General features: G+C 38.2%; 1 protein-coding gene across 1 annotated transcript; it reads right to left on the bottom strand.

The window, feature by feature from the left end:
• Positions 1–15761: 15761 nt before the first annotated feature.
• LOC145139030 (glutamate receptor 1.3-like) lies at positions 15762–19667 on the bottom strand. Its single transcript, XM_079072991.1, has 4 exons — positions 19370–19667; positions 16725–17429; positions 16203–16573; positions 15762–16103 (listed from the first exon to the last, which is right to left on the bottom strand). The coding sequence occupies exons 1-4, from the start codon at positions 19665–19667 to the stop codon at positions 15762–15764; spliced, it is 1716 nt and encodes a 571-aa protein (XP_078929117.1).
• Positions 19668–24773: the final 5106 nt, after the last annotated feature.

The following is a 24773-nucleotide window of genomic DNA, read 5'->3' as shown; positions in this document are numbered from 1 at the left end:
CTGGTCTTCTGCTGCGGCGGAGATCTGACATCACAGTGCAAACCCGTTAGAGCCGTCCCAGGGACTGTGCCCCGGGAGCGGGCTCCGACGGTCAAGTTAGATCAGCTAGAAGATCTGAGATGGTCCTCCATAGCTGGAGAGAACCATCTTGGTGCTAGTGGTGGTGTATGGTGGTTGACGGCGGCGGGTGGGGGCTGAGCCACCCGCCCGGAGTGTAGTGTGGCGGCTGAGCCAAGGGGAAGGTCCCCCCTCCATGGAGGAGGTACTGTTCATTATATATGGGACAATTAGGTCAAGGGGAATTGGGTCAGGCCTTGGGCCATCCCAATTCAGGCCCAGCTAGCAAGGACTTGGGTGAGGCCGCCCGGAGGCGCCGGGCGGGTCTGGCGGGCGTGCCCCAGGAAGGGCTGGCGGGCGCGCACCAGGAAGGGATGACAAGGGAGAGCCAGGCGAGGGAGCGCTGGGTCAGGCCGGCAGGAGAGTCCCCAGCATGGCTGGCAAGGGAGCACCAGGCAAGGCTGACAAGGGAACGCCAGGCAAGGCTCGCAGGAGCGCGCCAGGCCAGGCTGGCGCTCTAGAGTGGTCTAGGCCATGCTAATGGACCATATATCATCAAGTCCCCCAGTCTGGTGTTATTGGTACATGGCCAATGACATCGGACTGGACTAAGTCATATAAACCAACACGAGAGTCCCCAGTGAGGCTGGCAAGGGAGTGCCAGGCAGGGCTGACAGGAGCGCGCCAGGCCAGGCTGGCGCGCTAGAGCAGTCTAGGCCATGCCAATTGACCATATATCATCAAGTCCCCCCAGTCTGGTGTTATTGGTACGCGGCCAATGACATCGGACTGGAATTAGTCATATAAACTGTGCGTCGTCAAGTCCCCCTAGTCTGATGCGATTGGGTTGCTGACAATCGGATCGGACTAGATAAAGCACCAAAGCATTAAATAATAAAGAGAAATGACCGAACCTCGCCCACGAGAGCCGTGGGGTTGTGCGATGAGCCAAACACTGCTTGCGCTGACTTGATACTCCTTCATCGAGAGGAGTGCGAGCCGATCGGTGCGATGCGGACCGAGGCTGCTAAAGAGTGTTACACGACACTAATGTCGATGGAATGTCGGGCCGGGGTAGCTAAAAACTGTAAGCTTGCCCTTCAGTCCCTAAGACTGTTATGTGGCACAGATGTTATGGTAGTCATGTGCATATGGAATGTCACCGATATCTGTCTACATAGTCTGCATTAATAACCGCCTTGAAGGTATTTCTTGCTTGGGCTACACCTAGCTGGATTCCCCCCAGTCTGATGTGGGTAGCGTAGGTAGCCGTGTCAGACTATGTTGTCGAACCAATAAACCGTAAGGTTGTTGAACATAATATAAGTGGCAGAGATTCCGAGAGATGGGCGATTGCTAGCGAGGGTCACGTAGTAAGACTATTATCGATAGCCAGACAACAGAATTCTTGAGGAACAGGTAGTGAGGCTATAGGTAGGAAACATGCAGTGAGACTGTTGCCGAGAGCCACGCAGCAGAGGTGCTAAGGGATAAGCGGTGAGGCCAGAGGTATGGGTTGTGCAGCAAGACCATTTCCGAGGGCCAGGAAACAGAGATGCTGTGGGGTACGCGGCGAGGCTACATGTAGGGTTGCACAGCGAGACCATTTCCGAGAGCCAGGAAACAGAGATGCCGTGGGGTACGCGGCGAGGCTACAGGTAGGGTTACGCAGCAAGACCGTTTCCGTGAGCCATGAAACAGAGATGTTGTGGGGTAGGGCAGCAGGGACGATGTCGGGATGACCTCCTTGCTGGAGGGTATCCTCGCTATAGCGGGATGTGATGCGGATAACACTTCATCGATCGTCCGAGCACCAGAGAGCCGTGATGACTGAGAGATAGGAAACACCGAGATCATGGTGTTAGACGTGGAATAATCTTGTGGTGTGCGACTTATGGTGCGCGACGATGCGCGACTTATGAGAATAGCTTGGGCTTAGCAGCCAGCGAACATGGAGATGTCTTGCGGGAAAGCATCGCGTATAACAGATCGGGTTTGGCTGCTAACGATCGTAGATAGATCACGCGAGAGGGCATCGCGTGGAATGGATTGGGCTTGGCTGCCAGCGATCGTAGATAAATCACGCGGGAGAGCATCGCGTGGAATGGATCGGGCTTGGTTGCCGACGATCGTAGATAAGTCACACGGAAGAGCATCACATGGAATGGTCGGGGCATGTCGCTATACTGGAGTCGGGCTGAGAAGCCAGGCGACTCGAGGCAAAGGTACTGAACCTCGCATGCAGAGCTTGCCGCTATAATGGAGTCAGGCTGAGGAGCCAGGCGACTCGCGGCGAGGGTACTGAACCTCGCATGCGGAGCTTGCTGCTATAATGGAGTCGGGCTGAGAAGCCAGGTGACTCGAGGCGAGGGTACTGAACCTCGCATGCGGAGCGTGCCGCTGTAATGGAGCCGGGCTGAGAAGCCAGGTGACTCGAGGCGAGGGTACTGAACCTCGCATGCGGAGCTTGCCGCTGTAATGGAGTCGGGCTGAGAAGCTAGGCGACTCGAGGCGAGGGTACTGAACCTCGCATGCGGAGCTTGCCGCTATAATGAAGTCGGGCTGGGAAGCCAGACGACTCAAGGCGAGGGTACTGAACCTCGTATGCGGAGCGTGCCGCTATAATGGAGTCGAGCTGGGAAGCCAGACGACTCGGGGCGAGGGTGCTGAACCTCACATGACTGGGCGTAGCAGCCCGCAATCTATGTATATGTGTGTAGCCTGGGTGATCATTCCGGGTTGAAGTGTAATGGCGCCTGATGCTTTGCTGCATCATTAGTTGTAGTGATAGTTGGTGCCATGCTATCTTGGCTGTCTGTAGAGGGCTATGCGGCGATGCTACTTAGAGCTGGATAGTGTAGCTGCCGTCAAGTGGTGCGTAGCGAGACCGCCGTCGAGAGCTGCTCATCAGGGTCGCTGAGAACTGAGCATCGAGCTGCTAGCGATAGATGGGTAGCATGACATCTGAGAGCTGGGCAGTGAGACTACCGAGGGTTGAACCACGAGGCTGATCTTTCGACCCGGAATATTAATGTCACCTCGGGAGTGCACTATCATGCATAAAATCAGCTCTTCATGTACTTTAACTCTGCCCCTTAGGAATAGAAATCACTTTTGCATAGTGTCATGCCAGCCCTCCCCCCCCCCTTTTTTTTTCTTAGATGAGGCAAAGAGATGGATGTATAGCCGTTAAAAGCTGAGATACATAGTTGCTGGAAAGAGCTAGGCGACCCAAGTACTAACAAGAACTAGGTTGGTGCGGCTGCCGAGAGCTAGGCAGTGCGACTGCTAGTCCAACAACGTAACTACTGATGGCTAGGCCTTGCAGCTGCTGAGCTGGGCCGCATCGCTACTGAGAGTCAGGCTGTGCAACCGCTGAGAGCCAGGTAGCGCAACTGCTGAGGGCTAAGCAGCGAGACTAGCGAGGGCCGGTCAACATGAGTGGCGAGAGCTGAGTGGCAAGGCTGCCTGAAGTTGGTCAACACAGCTGCTGATAGCCGAGCAACACAATTGTTGAGGGCTATTTCGAAATGCTTCACGAGTAGTAGTAGTAGTGTATTTTTTTTTTAAACGCACTGAGTGGTTTGAGATGTAATGCGTCTTCTAGAATCAGGTTTATTGATCGAAATCACAATACTTGTGAGTTGACCGATTGGCTAATTTGTTCATCTAGAAACTGGGCCATTTTAATTGTTTTTTAAGTGGCTCAAATACCAAAATATATGAGAGGCCCAAGTCAAATGTTATAGCCCAAATACACCTATGCAACCCGTTAGGGTTTTGAAGCTGTAGCCCAAACTCTCTTTTTGTGTGTCACCGTCTGTTTGAATGCCCATAGGTATCAAGTATGTTTGGCTTTTATTTTACAGCTGCTTTTCCCCCTTACTCACACAATCTGTTCCAAGGATTCCACAAAGAAGAAAGGAAACGACGGCTAGCGGTGCGGGGCTCTTCGCCGAGTAATGTTGACTGCGGAGGGAGCAGCTCTTAGCGACTGAGGTTCTTCGACCGGCCGGCGGGTGCAGTGGTTAATTGGACACAGGGGCACGGAGGTGGAGTGGCGGTGTTGGAATTTCAGCCAATAACGATTAAACAAAAAACACCGGGGCCGGAGATTGTTTTGGGTCGCCGATGAGACTGTTGCCGCCAGAGCTCGCTCGCGGAGCTATAGGTTGTTGGTGATGGCGGAGATGCTTCGTGCAGGCTGTCGTCGATTGGATGAGGGCGGTCGGCACAGCGTTTCCAGCGCTGGTCTCCTAGTCGTCGGGGCCAATACCAGCGATGCTCTAGCTACTGGCGGTGAATCAAGAAAATGGAGACGACTATAACTTCCGGTATTGGGTGCGAGAGTTACTTTTGGAGACACTTCGGTGGGGCCATTGCCTGTAGATGGAGACCGGGGCTGAGATTTCCTCGGCGACGCTGCCTTGTTTGGTCTCAATGTTGAAGGTGGTTTGCGTTCAAGATGCTTTGGTTTGTTTACCAATTGTCACTGAGCGGGATTTGGAGGAGGAGATCCAGGTGGGGTCGGGTGTGTTTGACTTTGTTTATGTCGAGAATTGGACCAGGCGGGTCCCACTGCAACTGGTTTTGTCCTTTGGTTCGTGGTGTGCACTGTATACACCCATTACTCTCTTTTTTCTTCTTTTGTCGATTGTAGGATTAGAATTGACAGCTCATTGCTGTAATATTTTGTATAGTCTGCTGTAAATGTGAACTGTAAAAATATCTCCTCTTTTTTTTGTACGACCTCTTACTTTTGTATGATTCTCTTTTTACAGAGCTGCTCTTTTAGTAGAACTCCTCTCCATCTTTTTTTTAAAACCATTAACTAAAACGGTAAATCCATGGATAAAAGTGACTTTTACCAATATTTTGAAATGTATAAGCATTACAGCAAAATTTAAACAAACTCGAATCTGTAAATCATTACTGAAACAAACTTTTCATAATATATGAGCTGACATGGATGGTAAACAATCATAAGAATTTTTTTTCAAGATTGAGCAAAACCATCAAAATATGGGCACAACTCTTAAAAGCCTCTTTCTCTTCTTTTTTTTAAAAGGTTACTGAGGAACATATTAAGATATGAACAAAGACCTTAAATTTTTTTTTGTGGATATGTACAACCAACACAGCTGTGCTTACAAACAGCTGTTTCAAGAATGGAAGGTATAAACAGAAAATCTCTAGATAAAAACGATCTACTTGTAATATGGGCTAGAGATGTGTAAAAAACTCATAAAAAATTTCTTTTCTTCTGAGACTTGCTGAGAAACCTCAAGATATAAACAAAAACGAAATCTGATGAGGCTCACTCCTCATAAAACTTTCTTTTCTTTTCAGTTTGCTCAACAAACCATCAAAACATAAGCAAAGGAACATATCTGAAAAGATTTTCGTTTTCCTTCTCTAAATTTCTGGAGATAAACACCAAAAATATGAACAAAAGGAAAAAACTCAGATTTTTTTTTGAAATATACAAACATCTCAGCTGTGCTTACAAACAGCTGATGCATGTACTGAAGTTATCACATAGAATCTTAACTAGAAAACTATTTTTAGAAAATATATGCACTAAAATGAGGTAGAAACTCATAAAATTTTATTTTCTTCTGAAATTGCTCAACAAACCCCCAAAATGAAAACAAAAACGGATCTAAGAAGGTTTTTGCAAGCTTAATAACTTTTCAGATGAGTTAAAAACTCAACAGATCTTGGGATCTAAGTTTCAAGACGAAAACAGATCTACAGATCTGAGCTTGAGAACGAAAATATATCTAGAGCTGAACTGAAAATGAAGTAAATCTTGAGATCTAAACGATGGTTAGCCAGATCTGAAAAGATCTTGCCAAGAACCGAACAGATCTGATCAAATGAGGGGTGAGAATGGACAGATCTGAGAAAACCTGATGTGGAACTCAACAGATCTGAACAGATCTAGGAAGAACAAGGTGATGGCTGCTTGTTCAAGTCCGGGATGGCGCCAAATGATGCGACATCAACCTCCGGCGGCTCTTCCGGTCTTCTGCTGCGGCGGGGATCTGACATCACAGTGCAAACCCGTTAGAGCCGTCCAGGGACTGTGCCCCGGGAGCGGGCTTCGACGGTCAAGTTAGATCAGCTAGAAGATCTGATATGGTCCTCCATAGCTGGAGAGAACCATCTTGGTGCTAGTGGTGGTGTATGGTGGTTGACGGCGGCAGGTGGCGGCTGAGCCACCCGGCCGGAGTGTAGTGTGGCGGCTGAGCCAAGAGGAAGGTCCCCCATCCATGGAGGAGGTACTGTTCATTATATAGGGGACAGTTCATTATATAGGGGACAATTAGGTCAAGGGGAATTGGGTCAGGCCTTGGGCCATCCCAATTCAGGCCCAACTAGCAAGGAGCTGGGTGAGGCCGCCCGGAGGCGTCGGACGGGTCTGGCGGGCGCGCCCCAGGCAGGGCTGGCGGGCGCGCACCAGGAAGGGATGACAAGGGAGAGCCAGGCAAGGGAGCGTCGGGTCGGGCCGGCAGGAGAGTCCCCAGCATGGCTGGCAAGGGAGCACCAGGCAAGGATGATAAGGGAACGCCAGACAAGGCTGGCAGGAGCGCGCCAGGCCAGGCTGGCGCTCTAGAGTGGTCTAAGCCATGCTAATGGACCATATATCATCAAGTCCCCCCAGTCTGGTGTTATTGGTACATGGCCAATGACATCGGACTGGACTAAGTCATATAAACCAACAGGAGAGTCCCCAGCGAGGCTGGCAAGGGAGTGCCAGGCAGGGCTGGCAGGAACGCGTCAGGCCAGGCTGGCGCGCTAGAGCAGTCTAGGCCATGCCAATGGACCATATATCATCAGTTCCCTAATTCAATCTTACTGATAACGATGATATAGAGATCACTTGTCAATTCAGACCACTGGATGCAATTATTCAAATTCAAAACCTCTATCAATCTATCTCTCTTTTGCTCCAGCAGAGGTGAAAATCTTTTGGTCTCATTGATTCACCATATTTGTAGTTTCTTTGATGCTTTTATTTATTCGTTCATATGAATGCCCTGATTTTTAACTGTAGCTCTCATTTTGGCCATTTAGGTTTACTTTGTTCATTTTGTTAGTGCAATTTTGGGGAGTTTGAGTATCGTTTTGCAATAGGTTCTATAGTTTGACTTTCGTTCTTAATTGATTTGCAATGTCGTTGTTTTTGTATCTTATTTCTGTTCATAGAATATAAAAATCACGTATACAAGTGTGATAATTCTCTTAACTGCTCTGCAACTTATTTATTAGGGGTTTTGTTTTATTTATCTAACATAATACCTTGCTTATTGTGGTTCAAGAGTAAAAACTATCACCAATATTATCATTTCTCTGAATACTCTTCCTAAAATCATTGGTGCTGTCACTTTTTATACCTTGATGTGAATTTTATTTTTTTCTCATCATGCATAAGACAACCCATTACTTCAGAAACTGCAATAATTGAGACAGATGCTGCTCTTGCTCCCCTCCAAAGTGTACAATTAGATGAAAAGACGGATCTGCCCTATGTTGGAATGGATTCTTCTATAGATATAAATAGTAAATACATCGACAATAAAACCGATGAAATTAAGATCAATATTGCTTCACCTGAAAAGACATCAGAAGCAAAAGATGAGGTTGAGGTGGTGGTGGTGGGACCTGAGGTTGTAACTTTTGCACTCACTTTCTTTGGATATGACAAAATTGTAACTTTTGTCACATTAAAGTTAAAAATAATAATATATTTTATTAATTCTTTGGCTTGTTTTTGTGTAGGAGTTGGAATATTCTCCGGTTCAGAATAATGCAGGTTTGCCTCATTTATATGCAAAATGTGTATTTAATGAATATGTTTAAGTATTTTGGTCTCCTAGTTTTATTGCTAAGAATTATATTATTCGGGTATTTTCTTTTATCTTCAGATTTTCTGTATTTTGATAATGAAGTTGACAATGATGCTGAAGAACCTGATGAAGATTTGAGTGAGACTGAAGAAAAACGTTTAATTGATAACAGTGGATGGTCTTCAGGTACCAAGTAATCATATTTACTTATTTATTCACATTAATTTAAAAAGAAAATAAATAAAACCTTTTTTTTGTAGGGCTGTTGGAAAATATCTCCAAAATATGTTTAATAAGGAAGAAGAGAATATAAGAAAGGCTCTTCGTATGAACAGCCTTTTAAATGGGAAAACTCGCAAGGAGGCATCAAGAATGTTTTTCGAAACTTCGGTAAACTTTATAATTTTTTTAATTTTTTTAAAAAAATTTTGTTAAATATTTTTATCAGATTTTGTGTTAATAGATGGGAATGATTTTTGTAGGTTCTTAAAACAAAGGATTATGTCAAGATACAAACTAAAATTCAGCCCTGATAAGGTTAGTTTCTGACTTGCTTCTCAAACATTATTACTTCATTATTCTAATTGGATTTAATGGTTCTAGTAAAACATGATTCTTGTACAGGTGGATACAATGATCATTCAAGCTATTGGACTTCTAGATGATCTAGATAAAGAACATAACACCTATGCAATGAGAGTTAGAGAATGGTATGGTTGGCATTTTCTAGAGCTTGTAAAGATTGTTTCAGAAAACATTTTTTATGCCAAAGCTGTTAAGCTCATGGGTTATTGAACAAATGCTGCAAAACTTGATTTCTCTGAGGTACCTAAATATTATCTTTTTTATTCAAAGTTGTATTGATTTAGACACTAAACTATTATCATAACAGATACTTTCAAAAGAGATTGACACAGAACTAAAAGAATCAGCTGTAGTATCCATGCGAACAGAAGTCAGTGAACTTGATTTAACCAACATCATGTTAGGTAAAATATGAAAGGTTGAAAACATGTGGCTATGCATGTGAAATAAAAGAATCAAATTCAATTGTTGGAGGGCTAATGTGAATGGAAGGAAATTCAACGTCAACATTTGCGGCTTTCACATTTGAGTACTATTGTTATGACGACTCAATTTCATGTGCAAATTGCGGCTCTCTCACCTATATATATGCATGTATGTTTTGCATATTTTGTGTGCAAAAACTTGAGAGAACATCAAGTGTAGAATGTCAAGCCAATTGTAATCTTGTAAGTTTTAATAAAATTCTCTAGTTGCAGCCCGTGGACGTAGGATTTGCACCGAATCCGAACCACGTAAAATCCTTGTGTTCTTCTTACTTTATTTTCGTGAGTTTGTGTGTGTGATAGTGTGTTTCCGCTGCGTGTACCCGGTCCGGTTCCTAACAACTGGTATCAGAGCCTGGTTAGCGAGGTTTTGGAGGGTACGATCGTTTTTTTTTATCACGCACGAGTGTACCTGATTTTTATCTTGTTTGTCGTAATGGCTGAAGACAAGATTATAATCGAAAGGTTCAATGGTTCTGATTTTAGCTGGTGGAAAATGCAATTAGAAGCATTGCTATGTCAGAAAGACTTGGACATGGTACTCGGAGACAAACCGGAGAAAATGGAAAAAGCTTTTGAAGATGCGTGGAACTCAAAGGACAAGAAAGCCAAGGCGGTTATTACATTGTCATTGACGAAGAGCGTTGCTTTCAACATCATGAATGAAACCACGGCGCGTGGTATGATGGAGGCTCTATCAAATATGTATGAGAAACCATCGGCGGCTAACAAGGTGTTCTTGATGAAGGAGTTGTTCACTACAAGGATGAATGAGGAAGGCTCAGTTACGGTTCACATTAACAATCTAAATTCAATTCTGTCCAGATTATCATCTGTGGGAATTAAATTTGATAACGAGACTCAAGCATCACTGCTACTAGCTTCTCTACCTGATAGCTGGTCCGGAACAGTTACCGCTGTTACGAGTTCCGTGGGGACCAGTGGTATGACTTTTGAAGGGGTTAGAGATTTGGTTCTTGGCGAAGATATCAGACGCAAGAATCAAGGTGGATCTTCTTCTTCTGATTTATTAAATGTCGGAAGAGGTAGAGGGAATAGCAGGAGCAGTGGGAGTCGGGGAAAAAGTTTTTCTAGAACTTTGAAGAATGTGAAATGCTGGAACTGCCAAGAGGTGGGACATGTTAAGAGTCAATGTCCAAAGAAAGAATTGAACATTGCTGGTGCTGAGAGTGTGTCTGAGGATGATGCACTGATACTCAATATGGAAAGTTCTGTAGACTCTTGGGTCATGGATTCAGGGGCTTCGTTTCACGCCATGGACAACGGGGAAACGATGGTGAATCTAAAAAAAAGGAGATTTTGGAAAGGTACGGTTAGCAAATGACGAGATGCTTCAGGTAACGGGCATGGGAGATATTGATTTGGTTACTTCATTGGGAACTACATGGAGCCTGAAGGATGTCAGGGTGATTCCGGAGCTGAAGAAGAAATTGATTTCTGTTGGTCAGCTGGATAAACAAGGACTGGAAGTAAGGTTTGGTAGTGGTAAATGGAGGGTGGTCAATGGTGATCTGGTGATTGCTCGTGGTATGAAGTGTGGGTCATTGTATATGGTTGAGGTACCTGCTGAGGGAAGTATGACCGTCCCTGTTAAACAAGACAAAATCTGGTTCGCTAAATCTACGGCTAAGAGAGTTCATTTTGCAAACATGAATTCTGGAGCCAAAGAGATGTTAGCTGAACGAGTTCGAAAGTCTAAACCATTCAGGGGATTCTGTGACAGTGGGAGCACGAGACGTGTTTCGGGTACAGTTACAAAGAGCCGTTGGGTTTTGAAGACTAAGACTGAAAAATTCTCTCCTATTGGAAGTTTGCAAAGATTGGAGAGTGTTAGTGGTCCTCGGTGTATCTCGGGATCTGGTGGAGTGTCCAAACCGGTTGAGACAGAGGATGAGTCGGTGGTGGGATTAGCCACGACTGAGTTGGAGCTAGTGGGAGCTTCAACTGGCCCTTCTAGTACTTGAAGATGAGGGGCGGCTGTAATTAGAGAAATGGGACTAAGTTTAGCTTGTTCTTAGGAACTGGAGGCTTGGAAGACTTGGTTGTTTTAAGATTACTGGAGTTGGATGACAGAGACGGACCATGTTGTTCAAACTTTCAAGTGGGAGATTGTTAGGTAAAATATGAAAGGTTGAAAACATGTGGCTATGCATGTGAAATAAAAGAATCAAATTCAATTGTTGGACGGCTAATGTGAATGGAAGGAAATTCAACGTCAACATTTGCGGCTTTCACATTTGAGTACTATTGTTACGACGACTCAACATTTGCGGCTTTCACATTTGAGTACTATTGTTACGACGACTCAATTTCATGTGCAAATTGCGGCTCTCTCACCTATATATATGCATGTATGTTTTGCATATTTTGTGTGCAAAAACTTGAGAGAACATCAAGTGTAGAATGTCAAGCCAATTGTAATCTTGTAAGTTTTAATAAAATTCTCTAGTTGCAGCCCGTGGACGTAGGATTTGCACCGAATCCGAACCACGTAAAATCCTTGTGTTCTTCTTACTTTATTTTCGTGAGTTTGTGTGTGTGATAGTGTGTTTCCGCTGCGTGTACCCGGTCCGGTTCCTAACACATCAAAGATTTATGTGGGGGCCCGCTTAATTGCCCATGATGGCAGCCTATTAAACCTTGCAAAACAACCTTGATTTAAGTAAAAGAATAAGCTATTACTGTGTTTATCTTTATGAAAAAAGAGATACATATCATGCCTAAGTTGGGATTTCATTTGGAGAGGGAACTTTGGGAAACTCATATGGAATTTTAAATTTTAGATAAGTTTTTTAGTTTTAAATTGATATAATCCAAATTAAAATTTAAGTTTGGATATATATGAGTATTTTATAGTTTTAGAATGATATTTATGTAATTTCAAATTTTATAAGGACATTGAAGTAATATTTAAAGTTTTTAAGGATATGAACTTCTTTTTATAAATTTTTGGGTTAACTGTGAGAAATAGCTATATACTTTCACTTGACCTTCCTATATACTTTTGGTGATGCTTGTAGTCGAGAGGTGAACCTCACCCAATTTCTATCACAACAACAACAACAACAAAACAAAAACACATTTGTAAGAAATAGCACTGTACTTTCATTCATTTATTTAATTTTTTTTTCATTTTTCAGGTTCTTCATAAAATTAGGGCAGAAAGGGCCTGTGCTGCTGCATTTATGTCTTTTCCACAGCCTACCAACGGATATTGTTGATGTTTTTCTTAAATTCCAAAATAAAGGGAAGTGGATGACAATGATTCATTCATGTTTAATGATGTATTTATTGCTCCTCTTTATCGTATAAAGGTGAGATCAATTAATTTTTTATACAAATATATAATGTGAAGTTCATATGAAACTGGAATGGAATGACTCATTCTATTCCCTTGCTTATTTTATTATTACATTCCATTCCAAGTACAGGTGAATGCTATCCAATTGAAGGAAATTGTGGAAGAAAACGCAAGCACCACAAGTGATGTTCCAGTTGTCCAGTGGCCACCATTCTTGCTTGCCAGTAAGGTACATTTGTTTTTGTTATTGGTTTTGACTTTTTGCCACTTAAGATCCCCATTGCATTAGACATGGTCAACGATTTCAAAGGAAAGGGAGATGCAGACCTGTTCAGGAAGATCACTAATGATGATTATATGCGGTCAGCAGTGATAGTTAAACTTAAGGAAACATTTTTTGGCCTTATTGATGACGACCGAGATAATATGTAAGGCGTACGTCTTGATTCTACTGCAAATTTATACTTACAAGTTGTTAGAAAATCTATTTCATTTTTTTCATTTTCTTTTTACTGAAATAGAAACTAGCATTCAATAGCGAAAGTTTTTAAATAAATTTCGTATGAGCGAATTGCCTTCACTCAATGATAAGTTGGAGAATTTCATGGATCATCTGGTAAGAGGCATTTCTTTATTATTCATTATCATTGGCAATCTATTCCTTAAATTGTTTTTTGCTATTTTTCTTTTTATAGGATCGTACATATTATATCACATCTGTTATTATATATATGCATTCTAATGTACTTCTAAAGGTTGTTGATTGTGTGATTAATAAAAGCTTTTTTGTTTCAGCTAATGCTCAAGTTATTACTTGCCATCTACACCCAGTGGACAACAACCAATTTTTTGACATGGATGATTTTTTTTGACATGATATCTGAAACAAGGTGTCCCTTAATAGCAATGTAGTATTAGGTTATATAGTTAGGGAAAACCTCTTAATAACAAGGTACAATCAAATTCCCTTAATACCAATGTAGTATAATTTTTTGACATGATGTTATTGGATGAAATTGATTGTTTTGGTATATATTTGTTTCCATATTTTTATATTATGCATAAATGAGAATCGTAAAGACGCGTCATAAATGCATATCGTAAATGGTTGCTGAAGTTTATGACACGCAAATACGTGTCATCTTCGTTTATGGCAGGGGCTTTAATGATACACAATGCGTGTCCTAAACGTGCGTCGCAAGGTTACGACACGCAAATGCGTGTCGTCTTCCTTTATGACAAGGTCTTCCTTGATACGCATTGCGTGTCGTAAATGAGCGTCGTAAATACGTGTCGTAACTGCGCGTCGTAAATGCGTGTCGTAAATAAACGACGCGCAAAAGCGTGTCGTCTTTCGTTATGACAGGGCCTTCCTTGACATGCATTTGTGTGTCGTCTGAGCGTTTTACGACACGCATTGCGTGTCGTAAAAGGGTGTTTTTGTAGTGGAAGTTCCGGTCTATGCAGTCAATTGCGGCGTTACAGTGGAGCTATAACGGCGCTATAACGGTTAACAGAGGTAAAGAACCGTGATTTTCAAAATAGCGGGTTGTAATAGTGGTGGCGCTATTAAACCGCGATTTACCGTTATTTACCACGATTATGGTCACCGCTATAGCGGTGCTAAAATTGCTTTTTGAATAAATTTTTCTAGGCTATCTTACATAAAAAAAAACTTTTTTTTATCATTCCATTGAATAAAATTGTTTTTCCTTAGCTCAAACAAAAACTTTTGTGCCATTCCATTGAATAAAATTGTGAGTATGTGACTATGACGACTTCCATCGACACCATGTATGTGTTGTATTATTAACTGTCAAATTTGTTTAATCATTTTATTTGCTAATTTTGATTATGTTAAAGTATGATAAAGTATAATAAGGTATGAAGTATTGCTTATGTTTCTTGTTGATTGTGTTAAGTAATTAATTAGATTGGGTAGAACTTTGAAGTATGATTAACTAATTAATACTCTAATATATATATATATATATATATATATATATATATATATATATATATATATATATATATATATATATAGAATATAATATAATATAAATAAACGCTATACCACCATGAGAACTGCAATTTCAAATAGCGGTCGGTGACTGCAATTATATTTTTTACCGCGATAACTGCATAGGTTTCGGTTGACAAATTTAGTCTCTCCTTTTTGATGTTTATATATTTATATTTATTTTTATCTACTAGTTATAATTTAAATGTGGTAATTAATATTTGCAATATCCCATTATATATTTAATGACATTAATTAATCAGACCAAAGTAAAGTTTAATCTTTATATCGATCGAATTCTTATAAAATTTAAATACATATTAAAAATTTAAAATATGATAAAATATTTTATAAAAAATTATGATTGGGATATATCTTTCAAATGTATGGGTAATATTTCTTTAAATGCATACGTCTAATATTGATTTAGAAGTGTGTTATAAATATAATCTTATTTAATAAATTTTGCTACAATCAATTCGTAATTAATTCAAATTAATTATATACCAACAATATGTTTTCTTATAATTCTGTGTTAACATAATTTATAATATTATTTTAATGAAAATATAAAATCTATATTTATTAGAAGCTAATTTGTAGAAATGATGTTTTTGACAGTCTATGCAAATTACAAGAATGATATTATGAATATATATATTTTTAGGGTAAAAAATGAAATAGGTTTAAAGATTAAACACTATTATCCTATTTTATTTTTTTTACTCCATTTGGTGTTAAAAATAGATATGGGTTGAAGATGTATTTGTGTATTCTTTTTTTTTTCTATTAGTTTTCCAAAAAAATTAGTATCTTAATCCATGAACTTATATAGCAGCCTAAAAATTGAAACTAGATTTAGCCACACACAAGGTTTTAATTTATTACTAAAACTAGGCGTAAGTCTCATGTATTACATGAGTTCATTTAAAAAAAATTAAATATGAAAATTTTAAACATTTGAAAAAGTTTGAATTTATAAGAAAAATTATAAAAATATTGAATTATTAAAATTAAAGTGTTTTTTTCTCTTTTAAATTTAAACAAATACAATTTAAATAAATATACAAAGAAAACTAATCAAGTTTTAATTTAGAAATGTTAAAAATAGAAGGAAAATCAATTATTGAAATTGATATGTATTTATTATTAAATTTATTGCAATTATTAAATTTAAATATTATGTGAAATTTTATAAAATGGAAAAAACCATAAAATGACATGTGACCAAATAAATGATAGTGTAACATGTGGGGAAAAGATTTTCATTTATTAGAGTAGATGTTGCTCGGAATTTTGTCATGTAAATTTAATCGTGTCCTTTAAACTTTCGAATTATGAAACTATGATTATTAATGAGAATAGGTAACAACCCAGATCCAAAAAAGAAATCAAAATTCAAAAGTATATATATTTGATACAAAAAAAAATAAAAAAATTCAAACTGTTGATTCCACATCACTGTCTGCATGTATTTCGGGAAATCTTCTTAAGATACACCTTAGTATCTTCATCTTATTTTTGATATTCCATTTTTTACTAACAAGACCAACCGTCGAAACCAAAAGCGCTAGCGCCATTGATACACCGCTTATAAGAAAGAGGCCCCGAAGCCCGTAAAGATTCAAGATTTTTGGTGAAGGGGAAGAAAAATCCTTTGACGTCACTGCAGATTCACGATTTAACCATTTATCCTCTAATGCTTTCAATGTCCCCTCTTCTCGCATCTTTGTTATCTCAATCGACATCTCTCCAGCCATGGGTGAACCTTTCTGGAACACCTGCAAAAGTAACTATATTAGACATGGAAACGAGATCATCGGTGTGGAGTTATATATGGAACTGGATGAAGCCAAAAGGCTTAGCTAGAGAACACTAACAAAGCCAAAACCGTTAGTGGTGGATGCTGTAGCGATCAAGGAGAAGTCAGCAGCCGGATAAATTGCAAGGACTGATTTGAGATAAAGGATCTCGTCAACGATTGCATCAACGCTTCCACTTGTTAATGCATTGACGTAGGCCTCAGGTGTATATAGTGTCTCAAATTTGGTGTCTGCTAAGTTCAAGTTGTTATAGACAACTCCTCCTATGTTCGAAAGACCCTGGAATCCGATAGACCTCTCATTCAGTTCAATCTGTTGTACTGTTAAAAGTGAACTCAATGTTGCAGTGTAACTTGACGTGAGCACAAGCACTACAATAACCCAAACAGTAATCACAAATCTTGATAGATTACTTTGCAGCTTCTCCCCTGCAGTTTCCAATCACCAACTCAATTTCCAACAGATCTAAGGTACATGCTTTGTGAGTATTTTGTTACAAAGGTGAAGATTGATACTAATGTTCAAGAATATAAAATCTTTAAGTAAAATGAGATAAGAGAAAAGAGTTAGAGAGCTTACTGTGAGCATAAACAAGGGTCGAAAAGGCAAACCAGAGAGTTGTTCCAATTTGCTGTGTTGGTGAACCTTGAAATTCTTCGTTGGTACGATGTTCAATAAACCAAATAACAAATCCCAAAAAGAGAAAGAAACAAGCACTTATGGTCCAAAGATCTGCACTAAGAGGATCTAAGAAGATCCAGATGTTTTTCTTGGAGTTTTGGGCTAGTGTGCCTATTCCCAGATCAGTAAAGGGCAATGTGAAGTCAACATAAAGAGATCTATTTGCTGTGATGGTTATATCCCCAATAGCAGCATCATATTCCTTAAGAGAGACTTTGTCGATTAGATCATTGTAACTACGTCCATCCTTATAAGGGTATGGAATAATCTCAACCCCTACTCCATAGTCTATGGCCTTGAATGCAGCATTGAAAACATCCCAACAGAATCCACTCACACCCGATTCATTTGTTCTTGGATCAATAGTAAGTTGTACTAAATTCGGGAATGTGCCGAAATCTGGAACGAGAATTCTCAGCTTCTTGCCATTCGATTGTAGCTTCAAACTTTTTAAAAAGGTTGAAGTCGCATGTGCTGTTAAAAGGCTTTGAAAGCTAAGAAACATCAATATTAGAATTGCAAATAACCTGCAATAATTCGACATTGGCAACACAGAGCTTAAGTTTCCTGCAGCTCTGGGTACATCAGGAAGACACAGTAATACTTTTACAAGAGTGCATATAGAAATGGAGTCCTTTCGAAACAAGTACATAATTAAACAAATAGGAATAGCATATGAACTCATGAAAGCTCAGTTGTTGACATTTGATTTTGATCGTGTTATGCCGCCATGCATGAAAATATTGGCATTGACTAAAGAGGTAAATCCTCGTCCTTTAAATTGGGAACATAAGTCTATTAATTTTGTCAGAGCAATCAGCATCAATGCGAACCCTTAGAAAAAGGATGGATTGGCTAACGGGTCAACTAAAGGCTAATTCTAAGCATGGATCAAAATGGATTTGGATCTTTTTAGCATATTTATAATTTTACTGATAATATATATATATATATATATATATATATATATATATATATATATATATATATATATATATATATATATATATATATATATATATATATATATATATATGGGAAAAGTGAATATACCCTTAAGGGTATATAAGCTTAGGTACCCAAACTCATAATAATACGTCGTTTTGTTTGATATATTCATTATAATATTGTTAAACTTCAATCCTTAACTTGATTTATATTCAATATTTTTAAATTTTCACTATTATCTTCCTCTTACATCATACCTTTTTGTCGAACACTTACTAGGCTATATATATTATTGTTGAAAATGACAATTATGTAAGAGGAAGATAAATATGAAATTTATAAAAATATTTGAAGTAATTCAAGTTAGAAGTTGAATTATAAGAACATTGGACAATTACAATGTCTATATATGACACAAAACGATGTAGTATGGTGAATTTGGGTACCTAAGCTTATATACCCTTGAGGGTATATTCACTTTTCCCTATATATATATATATATATATATATATATATATATATATATATATATATATATATATATATATATATATATATATATATATATATAATTAGAAAAGTTTATTATAAAAAATATACGAGAAATTTCGTAGAATGACAACAAGATCCGCAGAGGGTGCTCTGCGGATCAGTTAAAGCATCTGAGAATCGATGCACACCTCTGCGGAAATGAGGTGACATCATTTTTTTTTTTTTTGGGATTTTAAGGATCCGCAGAGGCGTCTCTACGGATCTTCTATTTGCTCTGTGGATCCTCGAAAGGTTATGAGGATCTCGGTCGAATACCCCTACATTGCGAAAACAACCACATACCTCATACCTTATTGTGAAAAGATGTGTTATCCGATGGCTATGGAACACATGTAAGTTTATTTTTCTTCCTTTTGAATCGTAATTGCCCGTTTTTTGAGTTAATTATATGTTCGTAGGGTGTATGATAGTTTGTATTAGTGTATGATAGTTTAGTGATTAGTAAATCCCAAAATGTTTGCCCGATTATTGCCATGGAAGTATCTTTTCTGCGAAGAACAGATCCGCAGAGGTGTTTCGATGAAGAACAGATCTGTAGAGCCCCCTCTGCGGATCGATGTTCATCTCTGCGGAAGTTAATTTTTTTTTTTTGGATTTTGATTTTGATTTTATACGCAAAAAGGATTATTTAGTAACAAAAATTATTAGAAAGGATTATCAAAGTACATTGCTATTAACAAGTTTAGAAAGTAAGGGCATTATTGTCCATTTACTGTTTTTTTCATTTATAATGATTTAAAATTATAGGAAATGATTATTAAATAACAAAAATTATTAAAAAAAATTATAAAATTGGATTACTAAGAAATTTCACATGTTAATAAAGAATTGAATGAAAGTACCTTGCTATTTTTTGTTTTGTTATAGCATTTTACTTTCGTTTTTGTTATTACAACATTCTACTTTGCCATATATATATATATATATATATATATATATAATTTCTCTAAAAATATTTCTACATGAATTACCGAATCCGAGTACTCCGAGTACTCGCTACTCGGTAGCCAGCCGAACAGGTACCGAGTAACGAGTTCTACAACCTTGGTCGTCCCTAATTCTTAGTTTATCTTCAAAACGATCATTTTTCCGCCCAAGATCTATCGTTTGTGCATCCTTCTCAGCAAGCCATTTTTCAGTCATTTTGATAGTCTTCTTAGTATTTTTTATCCATTCTTCTTGCTCTTTGATTTTATTTTTATTAATCTGCATCCGTTCCTCAGCTTCTTTGCACTCTGCCGCAATGACGTCACGACGTTCAGTGAGAGACCGAGATGACTCTTTATCTATTTTTTGTTGTTCTTCAGCCCATTGCAATTGTTGCAAAGTATCATCAGACATATATGACCCTCTCATGTTTGGTGACGGTGCGAGAAAAGGGTCTATCGAATCACAATAGTAACAATCAACTTCGTTTCATGAGCAAATATAGAATTTTCAAGACGAACTCATATTAAAATTCGAAATAAATTGTAACTCTTTACCCAAAATTCAACGATCATCTATGACAATTTATACACCCTTCAAGTCCGTAGAAAGCTGTTTGTCAGTCCGCAGAGCTGTGTGTCGGGAACTTAGGTTTAAATTCTTTATTAAAAGGTAAATATTATTAATAAAAAGGTACACATTATTTATTAAAAGATAACAACAACAGACCAAAACTAAGGTTAACATATAACTAAATACAAACTAATATTAGTTGTGATCTATACATTACAATTCAAGTAAATTGTCGTGGAGGTAAGACGACAATACTTTCAACTGGTATTTCCCAATGCATAAGGATTGGAATAGGATTCACCATCTCAGTTTGATAAGCATTTCGATACACCACAGTAGTTAACTTTAAATTTACCATAAGCTGGATTTCTCTAATTTGAAGCCTTTGTAGTGATGCTATAGCGTGATCACAAGGTAGACTGCATTTTTGCCATTTCCCGCAAGTATAAATCCCACGTTCTAATTGCACGGATTCGGTGGTTAAATACTTACTCACTTCATATCTGTCGCCAACAATATGCTTAACCCTACAACCATCATAGTTGATAAATCTTTTTTGAAGCACCTTAAGTGCATAAGGGGTTAGAAGACCATGAAATTCCCTTGTGAAATTAACTGAATCATCAAATAAAAATTATGATGTGATAATGTATAATAACATTTCATTATTACCTCTGAATGCAGCACGTTGAACATACACTCCTTGCATGGAGTCATGAACCGTTTGAATGATTGTTGTTATTGGTAACTCATGTCTGTTTGTTCTTATTCAGTTGACGACATCGGGAATGTCATTGAATTTCACATTGAAACGTACTTTAGGGAAAAAAGCCCATACCCATTTTGCAATGGCAATATTGTCAAGCCAGTGAAGATCATTCCCATTCACCTCATTTTGTAAGATGTTCAAACTCGCATAAAAATCAGACACATTATACGTTTTGCATGTCTTCCAGAACAACTACTCCATGAGTGTATTGTTTCCGATGGAAGCCCGTATTTTCTCAGCTATATTTTTACAACAATAGCCATGATATGAATCAGGGTAGACTCTCTGGACTGCAAAGTCTATGGAGTCAGACATATTGCTTATGAAACCAACTTCCATACTGTCACCTAAACATTATTTCAGCGTCCTCATGAACCATACCCATGACTCGTCACAGTTTATGGTTCCCAAAACAAATGCTATGAGTAGGGGTTCATGATTTCCATCTAAAGCAACCGCAATGCACATGGATGTTATGTAAGTCCCAATTAGAGGTACGTGACCAACGAATATGATTGGTATCATAGACGTGAGAAACTTACGAATCTGCAAGAAAAGATAAGAATAGTAGCCATTTAACAACTTCAAATAACAAAAAAAAATAGTATAAAGGATTACATACCACACATCCCAATGCCACAAAAAAAATTGGAAACGATCATACGAATCTTTCTTAATGCACGTGAAGGTGTTAGGATTGGTTCTTTGTAGATTATGGAAGAAAATCAGTAGGTTGGAGAAACTTTTTTTTAACACCTCATTGAATGAATTCATTTTCACGACTTTCCACACCTTCTAAAAATTAAAATGGTTGTCGAATTTAAACGGAATCCGTATTCATTATTCCGCAGAACTATTTATGAATCCGTAGAGCTGTTTGGGAATCCACAAAGCTGTTTGTTAGTCTGCATAACTTTTTGGGAATCCGCAGAGCTGTTTGTCATTCCGCAGAGCTGTTTGTGATTCCGCTTAGCTGTTTGTCAATCCGTAGAGCAGTTTCTCAGTCTACAGAGCTTGTTGTCAGTCCGCAGAGCTGTTTCTCATTCCGCAGAGCTGTTTGTCATTCCTCAATGTTGTTTCTCATTCCGCAAAGCCAACTAACAGTCATTTTTCTTATTTAAGTAATCATTTATTCTTCAATAAAATCACACCTTTATTCTTGCAAACAAACGACCTCGTATCGAGATTTTCTTGATTTTTGAACCTTAATCTGAAACTTTTATTTAACAGCTTTGAATTTAACAGAAGATGTTATGTCTTTTTTGGTGTTATAGGTTTGATTCACAAATATTTTATCATTCGTACCTAAACTGTGAAATGGTCCAGGTTCAAAAATAGGTTCTAGACAATCAGGAATAGGAGGAATACAATACCAGGGATTAAAAGCAATTTTCCGTTGCGTGTACTCATCTTCCGACCAACCTTCATTTGATTTTTCATCAGCTAATTGATCATCAAAATCAGGTACTTCTCCAAACTCAAATATATTTGATGTTCTAATTCTGTCATGCACAAATTTGGTTCATTATCATCATATGATAAAACGTTATCGTTATTTGATACAAACTTATCAGCAACTGAAGTTTTCTTTTCATAATCCACTCCCACGTCATTTCCTCGTCCCCTGGACCGCTTTCCACCAGATTGTCTATATCCAGGACCTCTACTACTTTTTGCTCCAATAAACTGGCTTTTCACCACATGCTATTCTTCAACTTCTTTACCTACCACCGATAAATACAAACGCACTTTCAGCTTTGTTTCAGACATTACATGTTTCAGGTGATCTACATCTGATTCATCTGCAAGCTCCATGACATACCCGCACTCCGGGTTTTTAAAAGACAAAGATATATGACTACTGAACACACCGACCTTATTTCTAACCATTTGTAATAACATATGATGGTCAAAGTTAGGAGGAAGATTGAAACCATATTTATTCACATGATTTCTAACGTAAAACTCATTTCCATTAACTGACTGCCACAACCCTCCCATACACAGAATAATAAAACTCATTTTTACAAAAATCTCTCCACAAAGATAACGAAAAAACGACTTCTACTGATTAAAGCCTTCATAAAACTGAAAAAAAGTCGTTTCTAGTCACTAAAAGACATATAAAACGAGAATAACTTTAAAAAATCATATATAATCGTCAATTATTGCTTAAACACGACTAAAACAACCATTTCCGCAGAGAATTAATGAAATCTGCAGACCTGTTCACAGATCCGCAGAGTCGTCTCTGTGAATCAGTCAACAACCTATTCCTCAGAGCATTAAGTGAGATCCGCAGAGCAGATAGACGATCCGCAGAGACGCCTCTGCGGATCTTGTGAAACCCCGTAAATTTTTTGTCGTTTATTGCCGCCACCTCATTTCCGCAGAGGTGTTCGTTGATCATCAGATGTGTTAAAGGATCCGCAGAGCACCCTCTGCGGATCTTGTGGTCATTTTATAAAACCTTGATTTTCATGGTTATTTTCTTAACCCCCCCCCCCCCCCCATTTATGGTTATCTGACGAAATTTCTCAAAATACAATCAATTTCATTGTGAAATTTCTTAAAATGCTCTAAATCCTAACTTTAGGACTGTTATTTATATTTTTTAGTGTGTTTTCAAGTAATGCATGACAAAATTTCAGACTTTGCCGTCGGAACAAGGGAAAATGTTCAAAATGACAGACTATTCCCTTTGTCCACTTTTAGTCGCTCAATATATTTTCGACCATGTTTAGGTAATGAGTTTTTTAAAACCATCTATTTTTAGCCACAACTTATTTTTTTTGTACAGTTTTAGGAATGAACTTTCCAAACTCGTCTTATTTGTAGTCATGTAAGTATGTTAAGAACTATAATCGGTAAAAAGGACTAAAATGAGAGGATTTTTGAAAATCCATTACCTTAAAATGGACAAAAATATGTTGATGAACGACTAAAAATATAAGTTCATTATCTAAAAGTGGACAAAAATAAGCTAGTGACAAGTTGGTCATTTGTAACCTTTTCCATTTTCTAAATATAGACATGTCTATTTTCATTTCAATAAAATTTTAGTTATATTATTTGGATATGATGATATATTTCATGTGAAATGTTATAACATTATACAGAGTAGGATAAGTCTTATGATGTAAGACCATATATTATAAAAATAAACAAAATCATACTTGAGGTTAGTATATTAGTTAAAAATATACATAAAAAGTGATCAAATGTGAATAATAATTGCTGTTAACCTCATAACTATTTTTTTTCAAAAAAATTACAAAGTTTTTGGTTGTTTTTGCCTTTTTGGCCTTTGAAGGTTTTCCTATGCACTCGGAGACGATTTTCTCCGGAACCCCTAACTTTCCAAAAAAAAAAAAAAAAAAAAACTAATATGCAGGTTTCCATGAATTTAGATTTCGCAAAATCAACCTACATAAGGCCTTATGGCTGAGGCTATTATTCAGGTATACCCGTTATTCAGGTATACCCGTCGGGTTTCGGGTTATTCGGTATTTATCAAACGAAACTATAACCGATACCCAAACCGAATTACAATTCAAGTATTCAAATTTCGGGTATTCAGGTTTCGGGTAGGGTCGGGTAGATATACCTAAATTTTTTAATTTATTTTAAGAAAATAAATTTTAAGCACCCACTTTATATAAACTTAAATTGATAATTTTCTTTTCTTAGGGACATTTAAACAATGTATTAATATTTAGTTGTTTAGATTTTTTTTATAAGCTGTGTTTTGGTTCCTGCTCTTGATAGTTTTTTTATCATATATTCGAGTCAATTTGTAATTAGTTAAATACTGCATGGTGTCGATTGTGTAAGCAACGTTTAGAATCATGCTCCACAAAAATAGTTTTAACAGTAAAGAAGCACTTGTTGCCATGCAAATAGTTTAAGAGTAAGAAAGGCAAGGTTATCACATAAGTGTTTGTGCCTGTAATGTTATCTAAGGACTAAAAGGGAAGGTGTTTAATGGTTATATATTATAATTACCTATTGAAAATTATGATATAACACTTTGCTATATGGTAATATTTGTAGCTCAATGGGTTGAGAATGTTAAGAAAAAAACTAAAAAAAAATCGAGTTTGGGAATTCGGGTAATCGGTTAACCTGATATTTAGTTAGGTCGGGTATAAGGTTGGCTACCTTATACCCGACCTAAC

The sequence above is a fragment of the Lactuca virosa genome, chromosome 9 (genome assembly GCF_052849685.1).
Source record: "Lactuca virosa cultivar CGN04683 chromosome 9, Lactuca_virosa_CGN04683_v6, whole genome shotgun sequence".
In the NCBI taxonomy this organism is placed as follows: Eukaryota; Viridiplantae; Streptophyta; class Magnoliopsida; order Asterales; family Asteraceae; genus Lactuca; species Lactuca virosa.
The sequence above is the reverse complement of the archived record's forward strand: the minus strand, read 5'-3'. Positions and strand labels throughout refer to the sequence as shown.